This window comes from Oncorhynchus masou, unplaced genomic scaffold, assembly GCF_036934945.1.
Source record: "Oncorhynchus masou masou isolate Uvic2021 unplaced genomic scaffold, UVic_Omas_1.1 unplaced_scaffold_828, whole genome shotgun sequence".
Taxonomy (NCBI): Eukaryota; Metazoa; Chordata; class Actinopteri; order Salmoniformes; family Salmonidae; genus Oncorhynchus; species Oncorhynchus masou.
Window position 1 is genome coordinate 307,501 of NW_027016539.1, and position 22,500 is coordinate 330,000.

At 44.7% G+C, this 22,500-nt stretch overlaps 1 protein-coding gene across 1 annotated transcript in view; it reads left to right on the forward strand.

The window, feature by feature from the left end:
• LOC135538677 (DENN domain-containing protein 1B-like) overlaps window positions 1-19,949 on the forward strand; it is a gene marked incomplete at its 3' end in the record, with an annotated part of 36,923 nt that extends 16,974 nt beyond the window's left edge. The window contains exons 9-16 of the mRNA XM_064964577.1: window positions 1,901-1,954; window positions 7,631-7,741; window positions 8,017-8,117; window positions 13,412-13,457; window positions 14,055-14,156; window positions 15,571-15,696; window positions 17,311-17,412; window positions 19,713-19,949. Of these exons, the coding sequence (XP_064820649.1) occupies window positions 1,901-1,954; window positions 7,631-7,741; window positions 8,017-8,117; window positions 13,412-13,457; window positions 14,055-14,156; window positions 15,571-15,696; window positions 17,311-17,412; window positions 19,713-19,949 (879 nt within the window). The remainder of the gene's footprint in view (window positions 1-1,900; window positions 1,955-7,630; window positions 7,742-8,016; window positions 8,118-13,411; window positions 13,458-14,054; window positions 14,157-15,570; window positions 15,697-17,310; window positions 17,413-19,712) is intronic.
• Window positions 19,950-22,500: the final 2,551 nt, after the last annotated feature.

Consider the following 22,500-nt stretch of genomic DNA (forward strand, 5'->3'; position numbering starts at 1 on the left):
CTATAACCTGGTTTGGGTTAACACCTATAACCTATAACCTGGTCTGGATTAACACCTAAAACCTGGTCTGGATTAACACCTAGAACCTAAAACCTGGTCTGGATTAACAACTATAACATATAACCTGGTCTGGATTAACACCTATAACCTATAATTTAGTCTGGACTAACACCTATAACCTGGTCTGGATTAACACCTATAACCTATAACCTGGTCTGGACTAACACCTATAACCTGGTCTGGACTAACACCTATAACCTGGTTTGGATTAACACCTATAACCTACAACCTGGTCTGGATTAACACCTATAACCTGGTCTGGATTAACACCTATAACCTATAACTTGGTTTGGGTTAACACCTATAACCTATAACCTGGTCTGGATTAATAACTATAACCTAAAACCTGGTCTGGATTAACACCTATAACCTGGTCTGGATTAACACCTATAACCTGGTTTGGATTAACACCTATAACCTACAACCTGGTCTGGATTAACACCTATAACCTATAGCCTGGTCTGGATTAACACCTAGAACCTAAAACCTGGTTTGGGTTAACACCTATAACCTATAGCCTGGTCTGGATTAACACCTATAACCTACAACCTGATTTGGGTTAACACCTATAACCTATAGCCTGGTCTGGATTAACACCTATAACCTACAACCTGGTTTGGATTAACACATATAACCTATAACCTGGTCTGGATTAACACCTATAACCTGGTCTGGATTAACACCTATAACCTATAACCTGGTTTGGATTAACACCTATAACCTATAACCTGGTCTGGATTAACACCTATAACCTGGTCTGGATTAACACCTATAACCTATAACCTGGTCTGGGTTAACACCTATAACCTGGTCTGGATTAACACCTATAACCTGGTCTGGATTAACACCTATAACCTGGTCTGGATTAACACCTATAACCTATAACCTGGTCTGGATTAACACCTATAACCTATAACCTGGTCTGGATTAACACCTATAACCTATAACCTGGTCTGGATTAACACCTATAACCTGGTCTGGATTAACACCTATAACCTGGTCTGGATTAACACCTATAACCTATAACCTGGTCTGGATTAACACCTATAACCTGGTCTGGATTAACACCTAGAACCTAAAACCTGGTCTGGATTAACACCTATAACCTGGTCTGGATTAACACCTAGAACCTAAAACCTGGTCTGGGTTAACACCTATAACCTATAACCTGGTTTGGATTAACACCTATAACCTATAACCTGGTTTGGATTAACACCTATAACCTGGTTTGGATTAACACCTATAACCTGATCTGGATTAACACCTAGAACCTAAAACCTGGTCTGGATTAACACCTATAACCTGGTCTGGATTAACACCTAGAACCTAAAACCTGGTCTGGGTTAACACCTATAACCTATAACCTGGTTTGGATTAACACCTATAACCTATAACCTGGTTTGGATTAACACCTATAACCTGGTTTGGATTAACACCTATAACCTGATCTGGATTAACACCTAGAACCTATAACCTGGTCTGGGTTAACACCTATAACCTGGTCTGGATTAACACCTATAGCCTATAACCTGATCTACTACTAAACCAAGACATAGTTAACACCTAAAACTAGACTAATTAAAGATGTAAATCACCGGGACACTCGGTGACCCCTGGTTCTCTCAGATCATCTCAGAAGCAGACCTGATAACAGGATCATGATGGGTCTACCAGTACTAACATTCACCCAGATGTTGTTCTTTCTGACTGGGACTGCACCTCAAATGGCATCCTATTCCCTGCATAGAGCCCTGTGCGCCATGGTCAAAAATAGTGCACTTCTGGAATAGGGTGCCATTTGGGATGGAAACTAACTGCTACTTGTTCCCTTCTTCCCCAGGTCCCGTACTTCATCGCTCCAGACCCCAGAGGACTCCCTTCCATCCCTGAGAGTGTGAGTCTGCTGTCACTGTAAAACCCTAACCCTGACCCTGACCCTAACCCTGATCCTGACCCTAACCCTGACCCTAACCTTGACCCTGACCCTAACCCTGATCCTGACCCTAACCCTGATCATGACCCTAACCCTGACCCTGATCCTGATCCTAACCCTGACCCTGACACTAACTGATCCTGACCCTGACCCTGACCCTAACCCTGACCCTAACCCTGATCCTGAACCTAACCCTGACCCTGACACTAACTGATCCTGACCCTGACCCTAACCCTGACCCTGACCCTAACCCTAACCCTGACCCTAACCCTGATCCTGAACCTAACCCTGACCCTGACACTAACTGATCCTGACCCTGACCCTAACCCTGACCCTGACCCTAACCCTAACCCTGACCCTAACCCTGATCCTGAACCTAACCCTGACCCTGACACTAACTGAACCTGATCCTAACCCTAACCCTGACCCTAACCCTGACCCTGACACTAACTTATCCTGACCCTAACCCTGACCCGATCCGAACCCTAACCCTGACCCTGACCCTAACCCTGACCCTAACCCTGACCCTGACCCTGACCCTGATCCTGACCCTAACCCTGATCCTGAACCTAACCCTGACCCTGACACTAACTGATCCTGACCCTGACCCTAACCCTGACCCTGACCCTAACCCTAACCCTGACCCTAACCCTGATCCTGAACCTAACCCTGACCCTGACACTAACTGAACCCGATCCCAACCCTAACCCTAACCCTGACCCTGAACCTAACCCTGATCCTGACCCTAACCCTGACCCTAACCCTGACCCTGAACCTAACCCTGATCCTGACCCTGACCCTAACCCTGATCCTGAACCTAACCCTAACCCTGACCCTAACCCTGACCCTAACCCTGACCCTGACCCTGACACTAACTGATCCTGATCCTAACCCTGAACCTGATCCTGAACCTAACCCTAACCCTGACCCTAACCCTGATCCTGACCCTGACCCTAACCCTGACCCTGAACCTAACCCTGATCCTGACCCTAACCCTGACCCTAACCCTGACCCTGACCCTAACCCTGACCCTAACCCTGACCCTAACCCTGACCCTAACCCTGACCCTAACCCTGACCCTAACCCTGACCCTAACCCTGACTCTAACCCTGACCCGATCCCAACCCTAACCCTAACCCTGAACCTAACCCTGATCCTGACCCTGACCCTAACCCTGACCCTGACCCTAACCCTGACCCTGACCCTAACCCTGACCCTGACCCTAACCCTGACCCTAACCCTAACACTGACCCTGACCCTAACCCTGACCCTGACCCTAACCCTGACCCTGACCCTAACCCTGACCCTAACCCTAACCCTGACCCTGACCCTGACCCTGACCCTAACCCTGACCCTGACCCTGACCCTGACCCTAACCCTAACACTGACCCTGACCCCAGAGGGCTCCCCTCCATCCCTGACAGTGTTAGTCGGCTGTCACTATAATACACTGTTGTAATCATCTACGTGTCAAACTCATTCCATGGAGGGCAGAGTGTCTGCTGTTCATTTCTCCTACCTTGAACTTGATTGATGAAGTAAGGTCCTTAATTAGTAAGAGACTCCCCCCACCTGCTTGTCTAGGTCTTAATTGAAAGGAAAAACCATAATCCAGCAGACACGAGGCCCTCCATGGAATGAGTTTGATCTCCAGTGTATCTGAACCCGAATGCTACTGCTGTTGGTACATTGATAATAGCGTTTGGTTCTAAGTTCTGCTATAAATTCAAGTCAAACACATAAGAAAGATTAATGCTATTTTATTCTCCACACTGGGTCGTACAGCCACTAGATGTATTCACCACACTGGGTCATACAGATGTATTCACCACACTGGGTCGTACAGATGTTAGATGTATTCACCACACTGGGTCGTACAGATGTATTCACCACACTGGGTCGTACAGATGTTAGATGTATTCACCACACTGGGTCGTACAGATGTATTCACCACACTGGGTCGTACAGATGTATTCACCACACTGGGTCGTACAGATGTTAGATGTATTCACCACACTGGGTCATACAGATGTATTCACCACACTGGGTCGTATAGATGTATTCACCACACTGGGTCGTACAGATGTATTCACCACGCTGGGTCGTACAGATGTATTCACCACACTGGGTCGTACAGATGTTAGATGTATTCACCACACTGGGTCATACAGATGTATTCACCACACTGGGTCGTATAGATGTATTCACCACACTGGGTCGTACAGATGTATTCACCACACTGGGTCGTACAGATGTTAGATGTAGTCACCACACTGGGTCATACAGATGTCCGATGTATTCACCACACTGGGTCGTACAGATGTTAGATGTATTCACCACACTGGGTCATACAGATGTATTCACCACACTGGGTCGTACAGATGTCCGATGTATTCACCACACTGGGTCGTACAGATGTCCGATGTATTCACCACACTGGGTCGTACAGATGTCCGATGTATTCACCACACTGGGTCGTACAGATGTCCGATGTATTCACCACACTGGGTCATACAGATGTATTCACCACACTAGGTTGTACAGATGTTAGATGTATTCACCACACTGGGTCGTACAGATGTATTCACCACACTGGGTCGTACAGATGTATTCACCACACTGGGTTGTACAGATGTTAGATGTATTCACCACACTGGGTCGTACAGATGTTAGATGTAGTCACCACACTGGGTCGTACAGATGTATTCACCACACTGGGTTGTACAGATGTTAGATGTATTCACCACACTGGGTCGTACAGATGTTAGATGTAGTCACCACACTGGGTCGTACAGATGTTAGATGTATTCACCACACTGGGTCGTACAGAGTTTAGAAGTATTCACCACACTGGGTCGTACAGATGTATTCACCACACTGGGTCGTACAGCTGCAAAGACAAGATATGAGGTCACAATCACATATATTTACAACCTCTGACTAAACACCCGCCCCCCTCTTTCGAAACAGAACCCCCTCCTGTGTCGAAAAACAATGAATTGTTAGGCAGGTGGGGTTATTGTCCCAGCTTGAGTCCAGAACCTTCGGTTCTACTCCACCCACCTCCCTGTCTTCTTATCAATCAGGAGAGGCTTTGAGACTAGGGAGAGCACATTCTGGCAGCCTGCCACAATCCACTCCTTATCAGTCAGGAGAGGCTTTGAGACTAGGGAGAGCACATTCTGGCAGCCTGCCACAGTCCACTCCTTATCAGTCAGGAGAGGCTTTGAGACTAGGGAGAGCACATTCTGGCAGCCGGCCACAGTCCACTTCTTATCAGTCAGGAGAGGCTTTGAGACTAGGGAGAGCACATTCTGGCAGCCTGCCACAGTCCACTCCTTATCAGTCAGGAGAGGCTTTGAGACTAGGGAGAGCACATTCTGGCAGCCTGCCACAGTCCACTCCTTATCAGTCAGGAGAGGCTTTGAGACTAGGGAGAGCACATTCTGGCAGCCTGCCACAATCCACTCCTTATCAGTCAGGAGAGGCTTTGAGACTAGGGAGAGCACATTCTGGCAGCCGGCCACAGTCCACTCCTTATCAGTCAGGAGAGGCTTTGAGACTAGGGAGAGCACATTCTGGCAGCCTGCCACAGTCCACTCCTTATCAGTCAGGAGAGGCTTTGAGACTAGGGAGAGCACATTCTGGCAGCCGGCCACAGTCCACTCCTTATCAGTCAGGAGAGGCTTTGAGACTAGGGAGAGCACATTCTGGCAGCCTGCCACAGTCCACTCCTTATCAGTCAGGAGAGGCTTTGAGACTAGGGAGAGCACATTCTGGCAGCCTGCCACAGTCCACAAGATAATTATCCTTCTCAGACACAAACAGCTATCTATTCACAGTCAAGTGGATATAATGATGCATAACATACAGAGATAATATAATGAACTATAAAAGTGAAGCTATAACATACAGAGATAATATAATGAACTATAAAAGTGAAGCTATAACATACAGAGATAATATAATGATATAGAACAGTGAAGCTATAACATACAGAGATAATATAATGATATAGAACAGTGAAGTTATAACATACAGAGATAATATAATGATATAGAACAGTGAAGCTATAACATACAGAGATAATATAATGATATAGAACAGTGAAGTTATAACATACAGAGATAATATAATGATATAGAACAGTGAAGTTATAACATACAGAGATAATATAATGATATAGAACAGTGAAGTTATAACATACAGAGATAATATAATGATATAGAACAGTGAAGCTATAACATACAGAGATAATATAATGATATAGAACAGTGAAGCTATAACATACAGAGATAATATAATGATATAGAACAGTGATGTTATAACATACAGAGATAATATAATGATATAGAACAGTGAAGTTATAACATACAGAGATAATATAATGATATAGAACAGTGAAGCTATAACATACAGAGATAATATAATGATATAGAACAGTGAAGTTATAACATACAGAGATAATATAATGATATAGAACAGTGAAGCTATAACATACAGAGATAATATAATGACATAGAACAGCTATAAGACAGTGCTACAGGGCAGTAGTTTACAATCTATTAGCTCTAACACATGCCTCCTACCTCACCGTTATGGAAATATCCTGTTTAGAGACTGGCCCCCTTTACACATACTGGAGATCATTCCATCTGACTCAGAACACATTATTTACTGTTGCTAGGCTACTTATATGAGTACAAACATACTAAAATATGCTAAAGGCAATTAGTCAGTTTCCAGCAATAGTATATACATCTCATAGATGACCACTGTCTTAACATTGATTATACATCTCATAGATGACCACTGTCTTGACGTTGATTACACTATACATCTCATAGATGACCACTGTCTTAACATTGATTATACATCTCATAGATAACCAGTGTCTTGACATTGATTATACATCTCATAGATAACCAGTGTCTTGACATTGATTATACATCTCATAGATGACCCCTGTCTTAACATTGATTATACATCTCATAGATGACCCCTGTCTTAACATTGATTATACTATACATCTCATAGATGACCCCTGTCTTAACATTGATTATACATCTCATAGTTGACCACTGTCTTAACATTGATTATACATCTCATAGATAACCAGTGTCTTGACATTGATTATACATCTCATAGATAACCAGTGTCTTGACATTGATTATACATCTCATAGATGACCCCTGTCTTAACATTGATTATACATCTCATAGATGACCCCTGTCTTAACATTGATTATACTATACATCTCATAGATGACCCCTGTCTTAACATTGATTATACATCTCATAGATGACCCCTGTCTTAACATTGATTATACTATACATCTCATAGATGACCCCTGTCTTAACATTGATTATACATCTCATAGATGACCCCTGTCTTAACATTGATTATACATCTCATAGATGACCCCTGTCTTAACATTGATTATACTATACATCTCATAGATGACCACTGTCTTGACGTTGATTATACTATACATCTCATAGATAACCACTGTCTGTGTGTGTGTGTGTGTGTGTGTCTGTGTGTGTGTCTGTGTGTGTGTCTGTGTCTGTGTCTGTGTGTGTGTGTGTGTGTGTTCGTGCGTGCGCACGTGCGTGTGCGTGTGTGTGTGTGCTACAGAGGAACCTGACAGAGTTGGTGGTAGCGGTAGATGTGTCTAACCTCCTCCAGCTCTATGCCAGCATGTTGTTTGAGAGACGCATCCTCATCCTCTCCAGCAAACTCAGCACAGTGAGGATACACCACACACACACACACTATACCTCAACAACTCACAAAACTTAATTCAACCCTTTCTCAAAAGTTGCTTTCCGTAATTTCTAACATAAATGTATGCTGTTCTGATTGGGCTCCCTCCCTCCCACCTCTCTCTCTCTCCCCTCTGTCTCTCCCTCCCACCTCTCTCCCTCCCTCCCACCTCTCTCTCTCCTCCCTCTCTCCCTCCCCCTCTCTCCCCCTTCGGTCTCTCCCTCCCACCTCTCTCTCTCCCTGTCTCTCTGCTCCAGTTGACAGCGTGTGTTCATGCCCTCAGTGCTGTGCTCTACCCCATGTACTGGCAACACATCTTCATACCTGTCCTGCCCCCACACCTACTGGACTACTGCTGGTCAGAGAGAGAAAACACACACACACACACACACACCTACTGGACTACTGCTGGTCAGAGAGAGAGAAAACACACACACACCTACTGGACTACTGCTGGTCAGAGAGAGAAAACACACACACCTACTGGACTACTGCTGGTCAGAGAGAGAAAACACACACACACACACACACACACACACCTACTGGACTACTGCTGGTCAGAGAGAGAGAAAACACACACACACACACACACCTACTGGACTACTGCTGGTCAGAGAGAGAGAAAACACACACACCTACTGGACTACTGCTGGTCAGAGAGAGAAAACACACACACACACCTACTGGACTACTGCTGGTCAGAGAGAGAGAAAACACACACACACACCTACTGGACTACTGCTGGTCAGAGAGAGAGAAAACACACACACACACACACACACCTACTGGACTACTGCTGGTCAGAGAGAGAAAACACACACACACACCTACTGGACTACTGCTGGTCAGAGAGAGAGAAAACACACACACCTACTGGACTACTGCTGGTCAGAGAGAGAAAACACACACACCTACTGGACTACTGCTGGACAGAGAGAGGGAAAACACACACACACCTACTGGACTACTGCTGGTCAGAGAGAGAGAAAACACACACACACACACACCTACTGGACTACTGCTGGTCAGAGAGAGAGAAAACACACACACCTACTGGACTACTGCTGGTCAGAGAGAGAAAACACACACACCTACTGGACTACTGCTGGACAGAGAGAGGGAAAACACACACACACCTACTGGACTACTGCTGGTCAGAGAGAGAGAAAACACACACACCTACTGGACTACTGCTGGTCAGAGAGAGGGAAAACACACACACACCTACTGGACTACTGCTGATCAGAGAGAGAAAACACACACACCTACTGGACTACTGCTGGTCAGAGAGAGAAAACACACACACCTTGTCAGGACCCGGTTTCGAACCTGGGTCTCCGGAGTGAGAAACAGTCATTTAACCAACTGAGCCACGAATAGACAGCAGAACCCAGAAGATGAGGCAGACACAGCAATACTTAAGACGGTGTATTTAATAAAGAAAAAATCCTAAAATGCAAAAAATGGCAAATCCAAAAGGTGGTAGGAAAAACACAAAAAGACCTCAAAAGAAACTCACCAAAAAATAAACAAAAACAAAAAAAACAGAATACCACAAGAACTTCACCCGGAATCGACAAGAGCACACAGAACACTAGGGCTGGGTGCTAACATACAAACACAGAGCACAGAACTGAGGGAAACAAAGGGTTTAAATACAATCAGGGGAAACGAGACACAGGTGCAAATAATAATGGGGATCAAGGGAAAAACATAGGGACAAAAAGCACAATGGGGGCATCTACTGACCAAAACCCGGAACAACCCTGGCCAAATCCTGACACACCTACTGGACTACTGCTGGTCAGAGAGAGAGAAAACACACACACACACACACACCTACTGGACTACTGCTGGTCAGAGAGAGAGAAAACACACACACACCTACTGGACTACTGCTGGTCAGAGAGAGAGAAAACACACACACACACCTACTGGACTACTGCTGGTCAGAGAGAGGGAGAACACACACACCTACTGGACTACTGCTGGTCAGAGAGAGAGAAAACACACACACACACACACACCTACTGGACTACTGCTGGTCAGAGAGAGAGAAAACACACACACACACACACCTACTGGACTACTGCTGGTCAGAGAGAGGGAAAACACACACACACCTACTGGACTACTGCTGGTCAGAGAGAGAGAAAACACACACACACACACACACACCTACTGAACTACTGCTGGTCAGAGAGAGAAAACACACACACGCACACACACCTACTGGACTACTGCTGGTCAGAGAGAGAGAAAACACACACACCTACTGAACTACTGCTGGTCAGAGAGAGAGAAAACACACACACACACACACACACACCTACTGGACTACTGCTGGTCAGAGAGAGAGAAAACACACACACCTACTGGACTACTGCTGGTCAGAGAGAGAGAAAACACACCCACCTACTGGACTACTGCTGGTCAGAGAGAGAGAAAACACACACACACACACCTACTGGACTACTGCTGGTCAGAGAGAGAGAAAACACACACACCTACTGGACTACTGCTGGTCAGAGAGAGGAAAAACACACACACACCTACTGGACTACTGCTGGTCAGAGAGAGAGAAAACACACACACACACACCTACTGGACTACTGCTGGTCAGAGAGAGAAAACACACACACACACCTACTGGACTACTGCTGGTCAGAGAGAGAGAAAACACACACACACACACACACACACACACACACCTACTGGACTACTGCTGGTCAGAGAGAGAGAAAACACACACACACACCTACTGGACTACTGCTGGTCAGAGAGAGAGAAAACACACACACACCTACTGGACTACTGCTGGTCAGAGAGAGAGAAAACACACACACACACACACACACACACCTACTGGACTACTGCTGGTCAGAGAGAGAGAAAACACACACACACACACCTACTGGACTACTGCTGGTCAGAGAGAGAGAAAACACACACACACACCTACTGGACTACTGCTGGTCAGAGAGAGAAAACACACACACACACCTACTGGACTACTGCTGGTCAGAGAGAGAGAAAACACACACACACACCTACTGGACTACTGCTGGTCAGAGAGAGAGAAAACACACACACACACACACACACCTACTGGACTACTGCTGGTCAGAGAGAGAAAACACACACACACACCTACTGGACTACTGCTGGTCAGAGAGAGAGAAAACACACACACCTACTGGACTACTGCTGGTCAGAGAGAGAAAACACACACACCTACTGGACTACTGCTGGACAGAGAGAGGGAAAACACACACACACCTACTGGACTACTGCTGGTCAGAGAGAGAGAAAACACACACACACACACACCTACTGGACTACTGCTGGTCAGAGAGAGAGAAAACACACACACCTACTGGACTACTGCTGGTCAGAGAGAGAAAACACACACACCTACTGGACTACTGCTGGACAGAGAGAGGGAAAACACACACACACCTACTGGACTACTGCTGGTCAGAGAGAGAGAAAACACACACACCTACTGGACTACTGCTGGTCAGAGAGAGGGAAAACACACACACACACCTACTGGACTACTGCTGATCAGAGAGAGAGAAAACACACACACCTACTGGACTACTGCTGGTCAGAGAGAGAGAAAACACACACACCTTGTCAGGACCCGGTTTCGAACCTGGGTCTCCGGAGTGAGAAACAGTCATTTAACCAACTGAGCCACGAATAGACAGCAGAACCCAGAAGATGAGGCAGACACAGCAATACTTAAGACGGTGTATTTAATAAAGAAAAAATCCTAAAATGCAAAAAATGGCAAATCCAAAAGGTGGTAGGAAAAACACAAAAAGACCTCAAAAGAAACTCACCAAAAAATAAACAAAAACAAAAAAAACAGAATACCACAAGAACTTCACCCGGAATCGACAAGAGCACACAGAACACTAGGGCTGGGTGCTAACATACAAACACAGAGCACAGAACTGAGGGAAACAAAGGGTTTAAATACAATCAGGGGAAACGAGACACAGGTGCAAATAATAATGGGGATCAAGGGAAAAACATAGGGACAAAAAGCACAATGGGGGCATCTACTGACCAAAACCCGGAACAACCCTGGCCAAATCCTGACACACCTACTGGACTACTGCTGGTCAGAGAGAGAGAAAACACACACACACACACACACCTACTGGACTACTGCTGGTCAGAGAGAGAGAAAACACACACACACCTACTGGACTACTGCTGGTCAGAGAGAGAGAAAACACACACACACACCTACTGGACTACTGCTGGTCAGAGAGAGGGAGAACACACACACCTACTGGACTACTGCTGGTCAGAGAGAGAGAAAACACACACACACACACCTACTGGACTACTGCTGGTCAGAGAGAGAGAAAACACACACACACACCTATTGATGTATAGTCCTGTGTGGCTCAGTCGGTAGAGCATGGCGCTTGCAACGCTAAGCGTCGTGGGTTCGATTCCCACTGGGGCCACCCATATGTAAAAGTAGTGGCCCCAGCCGACTTGTAAGTCGCTTTGGACAAAAGCGTCTGCTAAATGGGATATATTTACTGGACTACTGCTGGTCAGAGAGAGGGAAAACACACACACACCTACTGGACTACTGCTGGTCAGAGAGAGAGAAAACACACACACACACACACACCTACTGAACTACTGCTGGTCAGAGAGAGAGAAAACACACACACGCACACACACCTACTGGACTACTGCTGGTCAGAGAGAGAGAAAACACACACACCTACTGAACTACTGCTGGTCAGAGAGAGAGAAAACACACACACACACACACACCTACTGGACTACTGCTGGTCAGAGAGAGAGAAAACACACACACCTACTGGACTACTGCTGGTCAGAGAGAGAAAACACACCCACCTACTGGACTACTGCTGGTCAGAGAGAGAGAAAACACACACACACACCTACTGGACTACTGCTGGTCAGAGAGAGAGAAAACACACACACCTACTGGACTACTGCTGGTCAGAGAGAGGGAAAACACACACACACACCTACTGGACTACTGCTGGTCAGAGAGAGAGAAAACACACACACACACACCTACTGGACTACTGCTGGTCAGAGAGAGAAAACACACACACACACCTACTGGACTACTGCTGGTCAGAGAGAGAGAAAACACACACACACACACCTACTGGACTACTGCTGGTCAGAGAGAGAAAACACACACACACACACCTACTGGACTACTGCTGGTCAGAGAGAGAGAAAACACACACACACACACACCTACTGGACTACTGCTGGTCAGAGAGAGAGAAAACACACACACACACCTACTGGACTACTGCTGGTCAGAGAGAGAGAAAACACACACACACCTACTGGACTACTGCTGGTCAGAGAGAGAGAAAACACACACACACACACACCTACTGGACTACTGCTGGTCAGAGAGAGAGAAAACACACACACACACACCTACTGGACTACTGCTGGTCAGAGAGAGAGAAAACACACACACCTACTGGACTACTGCTGGACAGAGAGAGAGAAAACACACACACACCTACTGGACTACTGCTGGTCAGAGAGAGAGAAAACACACACACACACACAGATATGTATATGTTAAAGCACTCAACCTCTCTCTGTCTGTCTGTCTCTCAGTGCTCCGATGCCCTTCCTCATAGGAGTCCACTCCAGTCTGACAGAGGTACAGTAACTACAGCGTCTCCAGGGTTTCCATAAGGATCTAATGGTGTTTCATCCCTCTGACAAGCAGCCAGGACCTGCAGGGCAGTATGAATCATGCAGTATACTGTGAGACCACATCGGATAATAACTGACTGATGGACGGACGGACAGACTGTTTATGTGATTGATCGATTTACTGATTGATGGACTTACTAACTGACTGATAGTTGATTGGTTGGTTTGTTGACTGACTGAGTGATTGATTAGTTGATTGGTTGGTTGACTGACTGATTGATTAGTTGATTGGTTAGTTTGTTGACTGACTGACTGACTGACTGACTGACTGATTGATTGATTGATTGATTAGTTGATTGGTTGGTTGGTTTGTTGAGTGACTGATTGATTAGTTGATTGGTTGGTTTGTTGACTGACTGACTGACTGATTGATGTATTGATTGATGTATTGATTGATGTATTGATTGATGTATTGATTAATGTGTTGATGTATTGATGTATGTATTGATGTATTGATTGATGTATTGATGTATTGATTAATGTGTTGATGTATTGATTGATGTATTGATGTATTGATTGATGTGTTGATGTATTGATCCAGAGAGTGAGAAGCCGGGGGTTAGAGGACGTGGTGATTCTGAATGTAGACACCAACACTATAGAGTCTCCCTTCGAAGACCTGAAGAAGATACCAGCAGATGTGGTAATGGGAATGTGTGTGTGTGTGTGTGTGTGTGTGTGTGTGTGTGTGTGTGTGTGTGTGTGTGTGTGTGTGTGTGTGTGTGTGTGTGTGTGTGTGTGTGTGTGCGTGTGTGTGTGTGTTTGCATGCCTGCTTTCACAAAATCTGTGCATTTGAGCAAGTAAGCAAGTTTAGATGTGTGTGTGTGTGTGTTTAACTTGCATGTAGACTTGTGTGTCTGTGTAACAATGTGTCTATGTAACAACGTGTGTGTACTGTGTGTGTGTGTACTGTGTGTCTGTGTAACAATGTGTCTATGTAACAACGTGTGTGTACTGTGTGTGTGTGTACTGTGTGTCTGTGTAACAACGTGTGTGTACTGTGCGTGTGTGTACTGTGTGTGTGTGTGTACTGTGTGTCTATGTAACAACGTGTGTGTACTGTGTGTCTGTGTAACAATGTGTCTATGTAACAACGTGTGTGTACTGTGTACTGTGTGTGTGTGTGTGTACTGTCTGTGTGTGTACTGTGTGTCTGTGTGTGTACTGTGTGTCTGTGTGTGTGTGTACTGTGTGTCTGTGTGTGTGTAACAACGTGTGTGTACTGTGTGTGTGTGTGTACTGTGTGTCTGTCTGTGTGTGTACTGTGTGTCTGTGTGTGTCTGTGTGTGTACTGTGTGTCTATGTAACAACGTGTGTGTACTGTGTGTCTATGTAACAACGTGTGTGTACTGTCTGTGTGTGTACTGTGTGTGTGTGTACTGTGTGTCTATGTAACAACGTGTGTGTACTGTCTGTGTGTGTACTGTGTGTGTGTGTACTGTGTGTCTATGTAACAACGTGTGTGTACTGTCTGTGTGTGTACTGTGTGTGTGTGTACTGTGTGTCTATGTAACAACGTGTGTGTACTGTGTGTCTGTGTAACAATGTGTCTGTGTAACAACGTGTGTGTACTGTGTGTGTACTGTGTGTGTACTGTGTGTCTGTGTACTGTGTGTCTGTGTACTGTGTGTGTGTACTGTGTGTCTGTGTACTGTGTGTGTGTACTGTGTGTGTGTACTGTGTGTCTGTGTACTGTGTGTGTACTGTGTGTCTGTGTACTGTGTGTGTACTGTGTGTCTGTGTACTGTCTGTGTACTGTGTGTGTGTGTGTGTGTCTGTGTACTGTCTGTGTACTGTGTGTGTGTGTGTGTGTCTGTGTACTGTGTGTCTGTGTACTGTGTGTGTGTGTGTCTGTGTACTGTGTGTCTGTGTACTGTGTGTGTACTGTGTGTCTGTGTACTGTCTGTGTACTGTGTGTGTGTGTGTCTGTGTACTGTCTGTGTACTGTGTGTGTGTGTGTGTGTCTGTGTACTGTGTGTCTGTGTACTGTGTGTGTGTGTGTCTGTGTACTGTGTGTCTGTGTACTGTATGTGTACTGTGTGTGTCTGTGTACCAGGTATCAGGTCTGAAGCTGTGTCTGAAACGTCAGGCAGCGTCAGCAGGTGTGGGCGTGGCCAAGGCCTTCCTCAGGGCTCAGGCTCTGCTGTTTGGAGGATATGGAGACGCTCTGAAGGGGAACACGGTGAGAACAATAATACTCTGGAATACTCTGGGAACACGGTTAGAACAATAATACTCTGGGAACCCGGTTAGAACAATAATACTCTGGGAACCCGGTTAGAACAATAATACTCTGGGAACCCGGTTAGAACAATAATACTCTGGAATACTCTGGGAACACGGTTAGAACAATAATACTCTAGAATACTCTGGGAACACGGTTAGAACAATAATACTCTGGGAACACGGTTAGAACAATAATACTCTGGGAACCCGGTTAGAACAATAATACTCTGGAATACTCTGGGAACACGGTTAGAACAATAATACTCTAGAATACTCTGGGAACACGGTTAGAACAATAATACTCTGGAATACTCTGGGAACCCGGTTAGACTGGTAATACTCTGGGAACACGGTTAGAACAATAATACTCTGGGAACCCGGTTAGACTGGTAATACTCTGGGAACACGGTTAGAACAATAATACTCTGGAATACTCTGGTAACACTGTTAGAACAATAATACTCTGGAATACTCTGGGAACGCCGTTAGAACAATAATACTCTGGAATACTCTGGGAACCCGGTTAGACTGGTAATACTCTGGGAACACGGTTAGAACAATAATACTCTGGGAACCCGGTTAGACTGGTAATACTCTGGGAACACGGTTAGAACAATAATACTCTGGAATACTCTGGTAACACAGTTAGAACAATAATACTCTGGAATACTCTGGGAACACAGTTAGAACAATAATACTCTGGGAACACAGTTAGAACAATAATACTCTGGTAACACTGTTAGAACAATAATACTCTGGAATACTCTGGGAACACAGTTAGAACAATAATACTCTCGAATACTCTGGGAACACGGTTAGAACAATAATACTCTGGGAACACAGTTAGAACAATAATACTCTGGAATACTCTGGGAACACGGTTAGAACAATAATACTCTGGGAACACTGTTAGAACAATAATACTCTGGGAACACTGTTAGAACAATAATACTCTGGAATACTCTGGGAACACGGTTAGAACAATAATACTCTGGGAACACTGTTAGAACAATAATACTCTGGAATACTCTGGTAACACTGTTAGAACAATAATACTCTGGGAACACAGTTAGAACAATAATACTCTGGAATACTCTGGGAACACGGTTAGAACAATAATACTCTGGGAACACAGTTAGAACAATAATACTCTGGGAACACAGTTAGAACAATAATACTCTGGAATACTCTGGGAACACGGTTAGAACAATAATACTCTGGGAACACAGTTAGAACAATAATACTCTGGGAACACTGTTAGAACAATAATACTCTGGTAACACTGTTAGAACAATAATACTCTGGAATACTCTGGTAACACTGTTAGAACAATAATACTCTGGAATACTCTGGGAACACAGTTAGAACAATAATACTCTGGGAACACAGTTAGAACAATAATACTCTGGGAACACGGTTAGAATACATAACATTAAAATATAATAATGTGAAGATGCTTTTTATTCTGTATGCAATAATACTGTAGAATACTCTATAATTCGGTATATACAGAAACCTGTTTCAATAAAGTGTCTTCTCTTCACCATCTCTCTCTCATCTCTCTCTGTAGAATGGTCAGATCATGTTCTGTGAGGAGGTTTTCCTGGACCACAGGTCTCCCAGTATGAGACAGTTCCTACAGAGTGCTGTCCATCTGCAACTCTTCAAACAGGTGTGTGTGTGTGTGTGTGTGTGTGTGTGTGTGTGTGTGTGTGTGTGTGTGTGTGTGTGTGTGTGTGTGTGTGTGTGTGTATCAGTGTGAGTGCCCTCCTCCTCCTGTAGCTCTTCCAACAGGTGAGTTCATCTCAAGACTGAACGCTGCCCTCTGTTGTTCTGGGGATGCCATAACAAAACAAACATGAGAACAAGTAGCACACACACATGTAGATATCAAATGTCCTCATAGTATGGAGGTGCAAAACAAACATGAGAACAAGTAGCACACACACATGTGGATATCAAATGTCCTCATGGTATGGAGGTGCAAAACAAACATGAGAACAAGTAGCACACACACATGTGGATATCAAATGTCCTCATGGTATGGAAGTGTAAAACAAGCAAGAAAAACTAGTCAACATACAAACATCAAAATGTTTTTTGTAGTCTGGATGTCTGAACATCAGCAATAGAGTATAATCCACATTCTGCAATAATCCACATTCTGCAATAATCCACATTCTGCAATAATCTACATTCTGCAATAATCCACATTCTGCAATAATCCACATTCTGCAATAATCCACATTCTGCAATAATCCACATTCTGCAATAATCCACACTCTGCAATAATCCACACTCTGCAATAATCCACACTCTGCAATAATCCACATTCTGCAATAATCCACATTCTGCAATAATCCACACTCTGCAATAATCCACACTCTGCAATAATCCACATTCTGCAATAATCCACGTTCTGCAATAATCCACATTCTGCAATAATCTACATTCTGCAATAATCCACATTCTGCAATAATCCACATTCTGCAATAATCCACATTCTGCAATAATCCACATTCTGCAATAATCTACATTCTGCAATAATCCACATTCTGCAATAATCCACATTCTGCAATAATCCACATTCTGCAATAATCCACATTCTGCAATAATCTACATTCTGCAATAATCCACATTCTGCAATAATCCACATTCTGAATAATCCACATTCTGCAATAATCTACACTCTGCAATAATCCACATTCTGCAATAATCCACATTCTGCAATAATCCACATTCTGCAATAATCCACATTCTGCAATAATCCACATTCTGCAATAATCCACATTCTGCAATAATCCACATTCTGCAATAGTCCACATTCTGCAATAATCCACATTCTGCAATAATCCACACTCTGCAATAATCCACATTCTGAATAATCTACATTCTGCAATAATCCACATTCTGCAATAATCCACATTCTGCAATAATCCACATTCTGCAATAATCCACATTCTGCAATAATCCACATTCTGCAATAATCCACATTCTGCAATAATCCACATTCTGCAATAATCCACATTCTGCAATAGTCCACATTCTGCAATAATCCACATTCTGCAATAATCCACACTCTGCAATAATCCACATTCTGCAATAATCCACACTCTGCAATAATCCACATTCTGCAATAATCCACATTCTGCAATAATCCACACTCTGCAATAATCCACACTCTGCAATAATCCACATTCTGCAATAATCCACACTCTGCAATAATCCACACTCTGCAATAATCCACATTCTGCAATAATCCACATTCTGCAATAATCCACATTCTGCAATAATCCACATTCTGCAATAATCCACATTCTGCAATAATCCACATTCTGCAATAATCCACATTCTGCAATAATCCACACTCTGCAATAATCCACATTCTGCAATAATCCACACTCTGCAATAATCCACACTCTGCAATAATCCACACTCTGCAATAATCCACATTCTGCAATAATCCACACTCTGCAATAATCCACACTCTGCAATAATCCACATTCTGCAATAATCCACATTCTGCAATAATCCACATTCTGCAATAATCCACATTCTGCAATAATCCACATTCTGCAATAATCCACACTCTGCAATAATCCACACTCTGCAATAATCCACATTCTGCAATAATCCACATTCTGCAATAATCCACATTCTGCAATAATCCACATTCTGCAATAATCCACATTCTGCAATAATCCACATTCTGCAATAATCCACATTCTGCAATAATCCACATTCTGCAATAATCCACATTCTGCAATAATCCACATTCTGGAATATAGCTCCACTTCCTGGTGTTCATTGTCACAACAATTCAACTGTTATGTCTTTGTCGGGATTACAGAACAAACGGTTCTAAGTTTATTATTAGAAACATATTGATATTCAGTAGAATGATCTTCTCAGGGTTGAATAGGAGTCCCTATGATATACTAACAAAGCAGTTCATTGACTGGTGGTTTTCAGTTTATTGATGGACGTCTGGAGCTGCTGAACAGAGGGATGGAGCCAGACGACCTGTTTGAACAGGAGATGCTACAGTGTGGAACAGCAGAAGCAGGTGTGTGTCTGTCTGTCTGTCTGCGTGTCTGTCTGTCTGCCTGTCTGTCTGTCTGTCTGTCTGTCTGTCTGTCTGTCTGTCTGTCTGTCTGTCTGTCTGTCTGCGTGTCTGTCTGTCTGTCTGCGTGTCTGTCTGTCTGTCTGCGTGTGTGTCTGTCTGTCTGTCTGTCTGCCTGCGTGTCTGTCTGTCTGTCTGGCTGCGTGTCTGTCTGTCTGTCTGTCTGCGTGTCTGTCTGTCTGCCTGCGTGTCTGTCTGTCTGTCTGTCTGCCTGTCTGTCTGCGTGTTTGTCTGCGTGTCTGTCTGTCTGTCTGTCTGCCTGCCTGCGTGTCTGTCTGTCTGTCTGTCTGCGTGTCTGTCTGTCTGTCTGCGTGTGTTTAAGTCCTCACAAACCGATGCTGGCCAAACAATCTCGTTCAAATCAAAATAAAATCAAATCAAATGTATTTATAAAGCCCTTCGTACATCAGCTGATATCTCAAAGTGCTGTACAGAAACCCAGCCTAAAACCCCAAACAGCAAGCAATGCAGGTGTTGAAGCACGGTGGCTAGGAAAAACTCCATAGAAAGGCCAAAACCTAGGAAGAAACCTAGAGAGGAACCAGGCTATGGGGGGTGACCAGTCCTCTTCTGGCTGTGCCGGGTGGAGATTATAACAGAACATGGCCAAGATGTTCAAATGTTCATAAATGACCAGCATGGTCAAATAATAATAATCACAGGCAGAACAGTTGAAACTGGAGGTGGACTGGGGACAGCAAGGAGTCATGTCAGGTAGTCCCGAGGCATGGTCCTAGGGCTCAGGTCCTCCGAGAGAGAGAAAGAAAGAGAGAATTAGAGAGAGCATACTTAAATTCACACAGGACACCGGATAGGACAGGAGAAGTACTCCAGATATAACAAACTGACCCCAGCCCCCCGACACATAAACTACTGCAGCATAAATACTGGAGGCTGAGACAGGAGGGTGCAGGAGACACTGTGGCCCCATCCGATGACACCCCCAGACAGGGCCAAACATGAAGGATATAACCTCACCCACTTTGTCAAAGCACAGCCCCCACACCACTAGTTTTCATCTATATTTTCCTTAGCTGTCTATTTACCACAACAAACTGATGCTGGCACTAAGACCACACTCAACGAGCTGTATAAGGCCATAAGCAAACAAGAACATGCTCATCCAGAAGCGGCGCTCCTAGTGGCCGGGGACTTTAATGCAGGCAAACTTAAATCTGTTTTACCTCATTTTTACCAGCATATCACATGTGCAACCAAAGGATTTTAAAAAATTAATTGAACTCTAGACCACCTCTACTTCACACACAGAGACACATGCAAAGCTCTCCCTCGCCCTCCATTTGGCAAATCTGACCAGAACTCTAGACCACCTTTACTTCACACACAGAGACACATACAAAGCTCTCCCTCGCCCTCCATTTGGCAAATCTGACCAGAACTCTAGACCACCTCTACTTCACACACAGAGACACATACAAAGCTCTCCCTCGCCCTCCATTTGGCAAATCTGACCAGAACTCTAGACCACCTTTACTTCACACACAGAGACACATACAAAGCTCTCCCTCGCCCTCCATTTGGCAAATCTGACCAGAACTCTAGACCACCTCTACTTCACACACAGAGACACATACAAAGCTCTCCCTCGCCCTCCATTTGGCAAATCTGACCAGAACTCTATCCTCCTGACTCCTGCTGACAAGCGGAAACTAAACCAGGAAGTACCAGTGACTCGCTCAACATGGAAGTGGTCAGATCAGGAAGTACCAGTGACTCGCTCAACATGGAAGTGGTCAGATCAGGAAGTACCAGTGACTCTCTCAACATGGAAGTGGTCAGATCAGGAAGTACCAGTGACTCGCTCAACATGGAAGTGGTCAGATCAGGAAGTACCAGTGACTCGCTCAACATGGAAGTGGTCAGATCAGGAAGTACCAGTGACTCGCTCAACATGGAAGTGGTCAGATCAGGAAGTACCAGTGACTCGCTCAACATGGAAGTGGTCAGATCAGGAAGTACCAGTGACTCGCTCAACATGGAAGTGGTCAGATCAGGAAGTACCAGTGACTCGCTCAACATGGAAGTGGTCAGATCAGGAAGTACCAGTGACTCGCTCAACATGGAAGTGGTCAGATCAGGAAGTACCAGTGACTCGCTCAACATGGAAGTGGTCAGATCAGGAAGTACCAGTGACTCGCTCAACATGGAAGTGGTCAGATCAGGAAGTACCAGTGACTCGCTCAACATGGAAGTGGTCAGATCAGGAAGTACCAGTGACTCGCTCAACATGGAAGTGGTCAGATCAGGAAGTACCAGTGACTCGCTCAACATGGAAGTGGTCAGATCAGGAAGTACCAGTGACTCGCTCAACATGGAAGTGGTCAGATCAGGAAGTACCAGTGACTCTCTCAACATGGAAGTGGTCAGATCAGGAAGTACCAGTGACTCTCTCAACATGGAAGTGGTCAGATCAGGAAGTACCAGTGACTCGCTCAACATGGAAGTGGTCAGATCAGGAAGTACCAGTGACTCGCTCAACATGGAAGTGGTCAGATCAGGAAGTACCAGTGACTCGCTCAACATGGAAGTGGTCAGATCAGGAAGTACCAGTGACTCGCTCAACATGGAAGTGGTCAGATCAGGAAGTACCAGTGACTCGCTCAACATGGAAGTGGT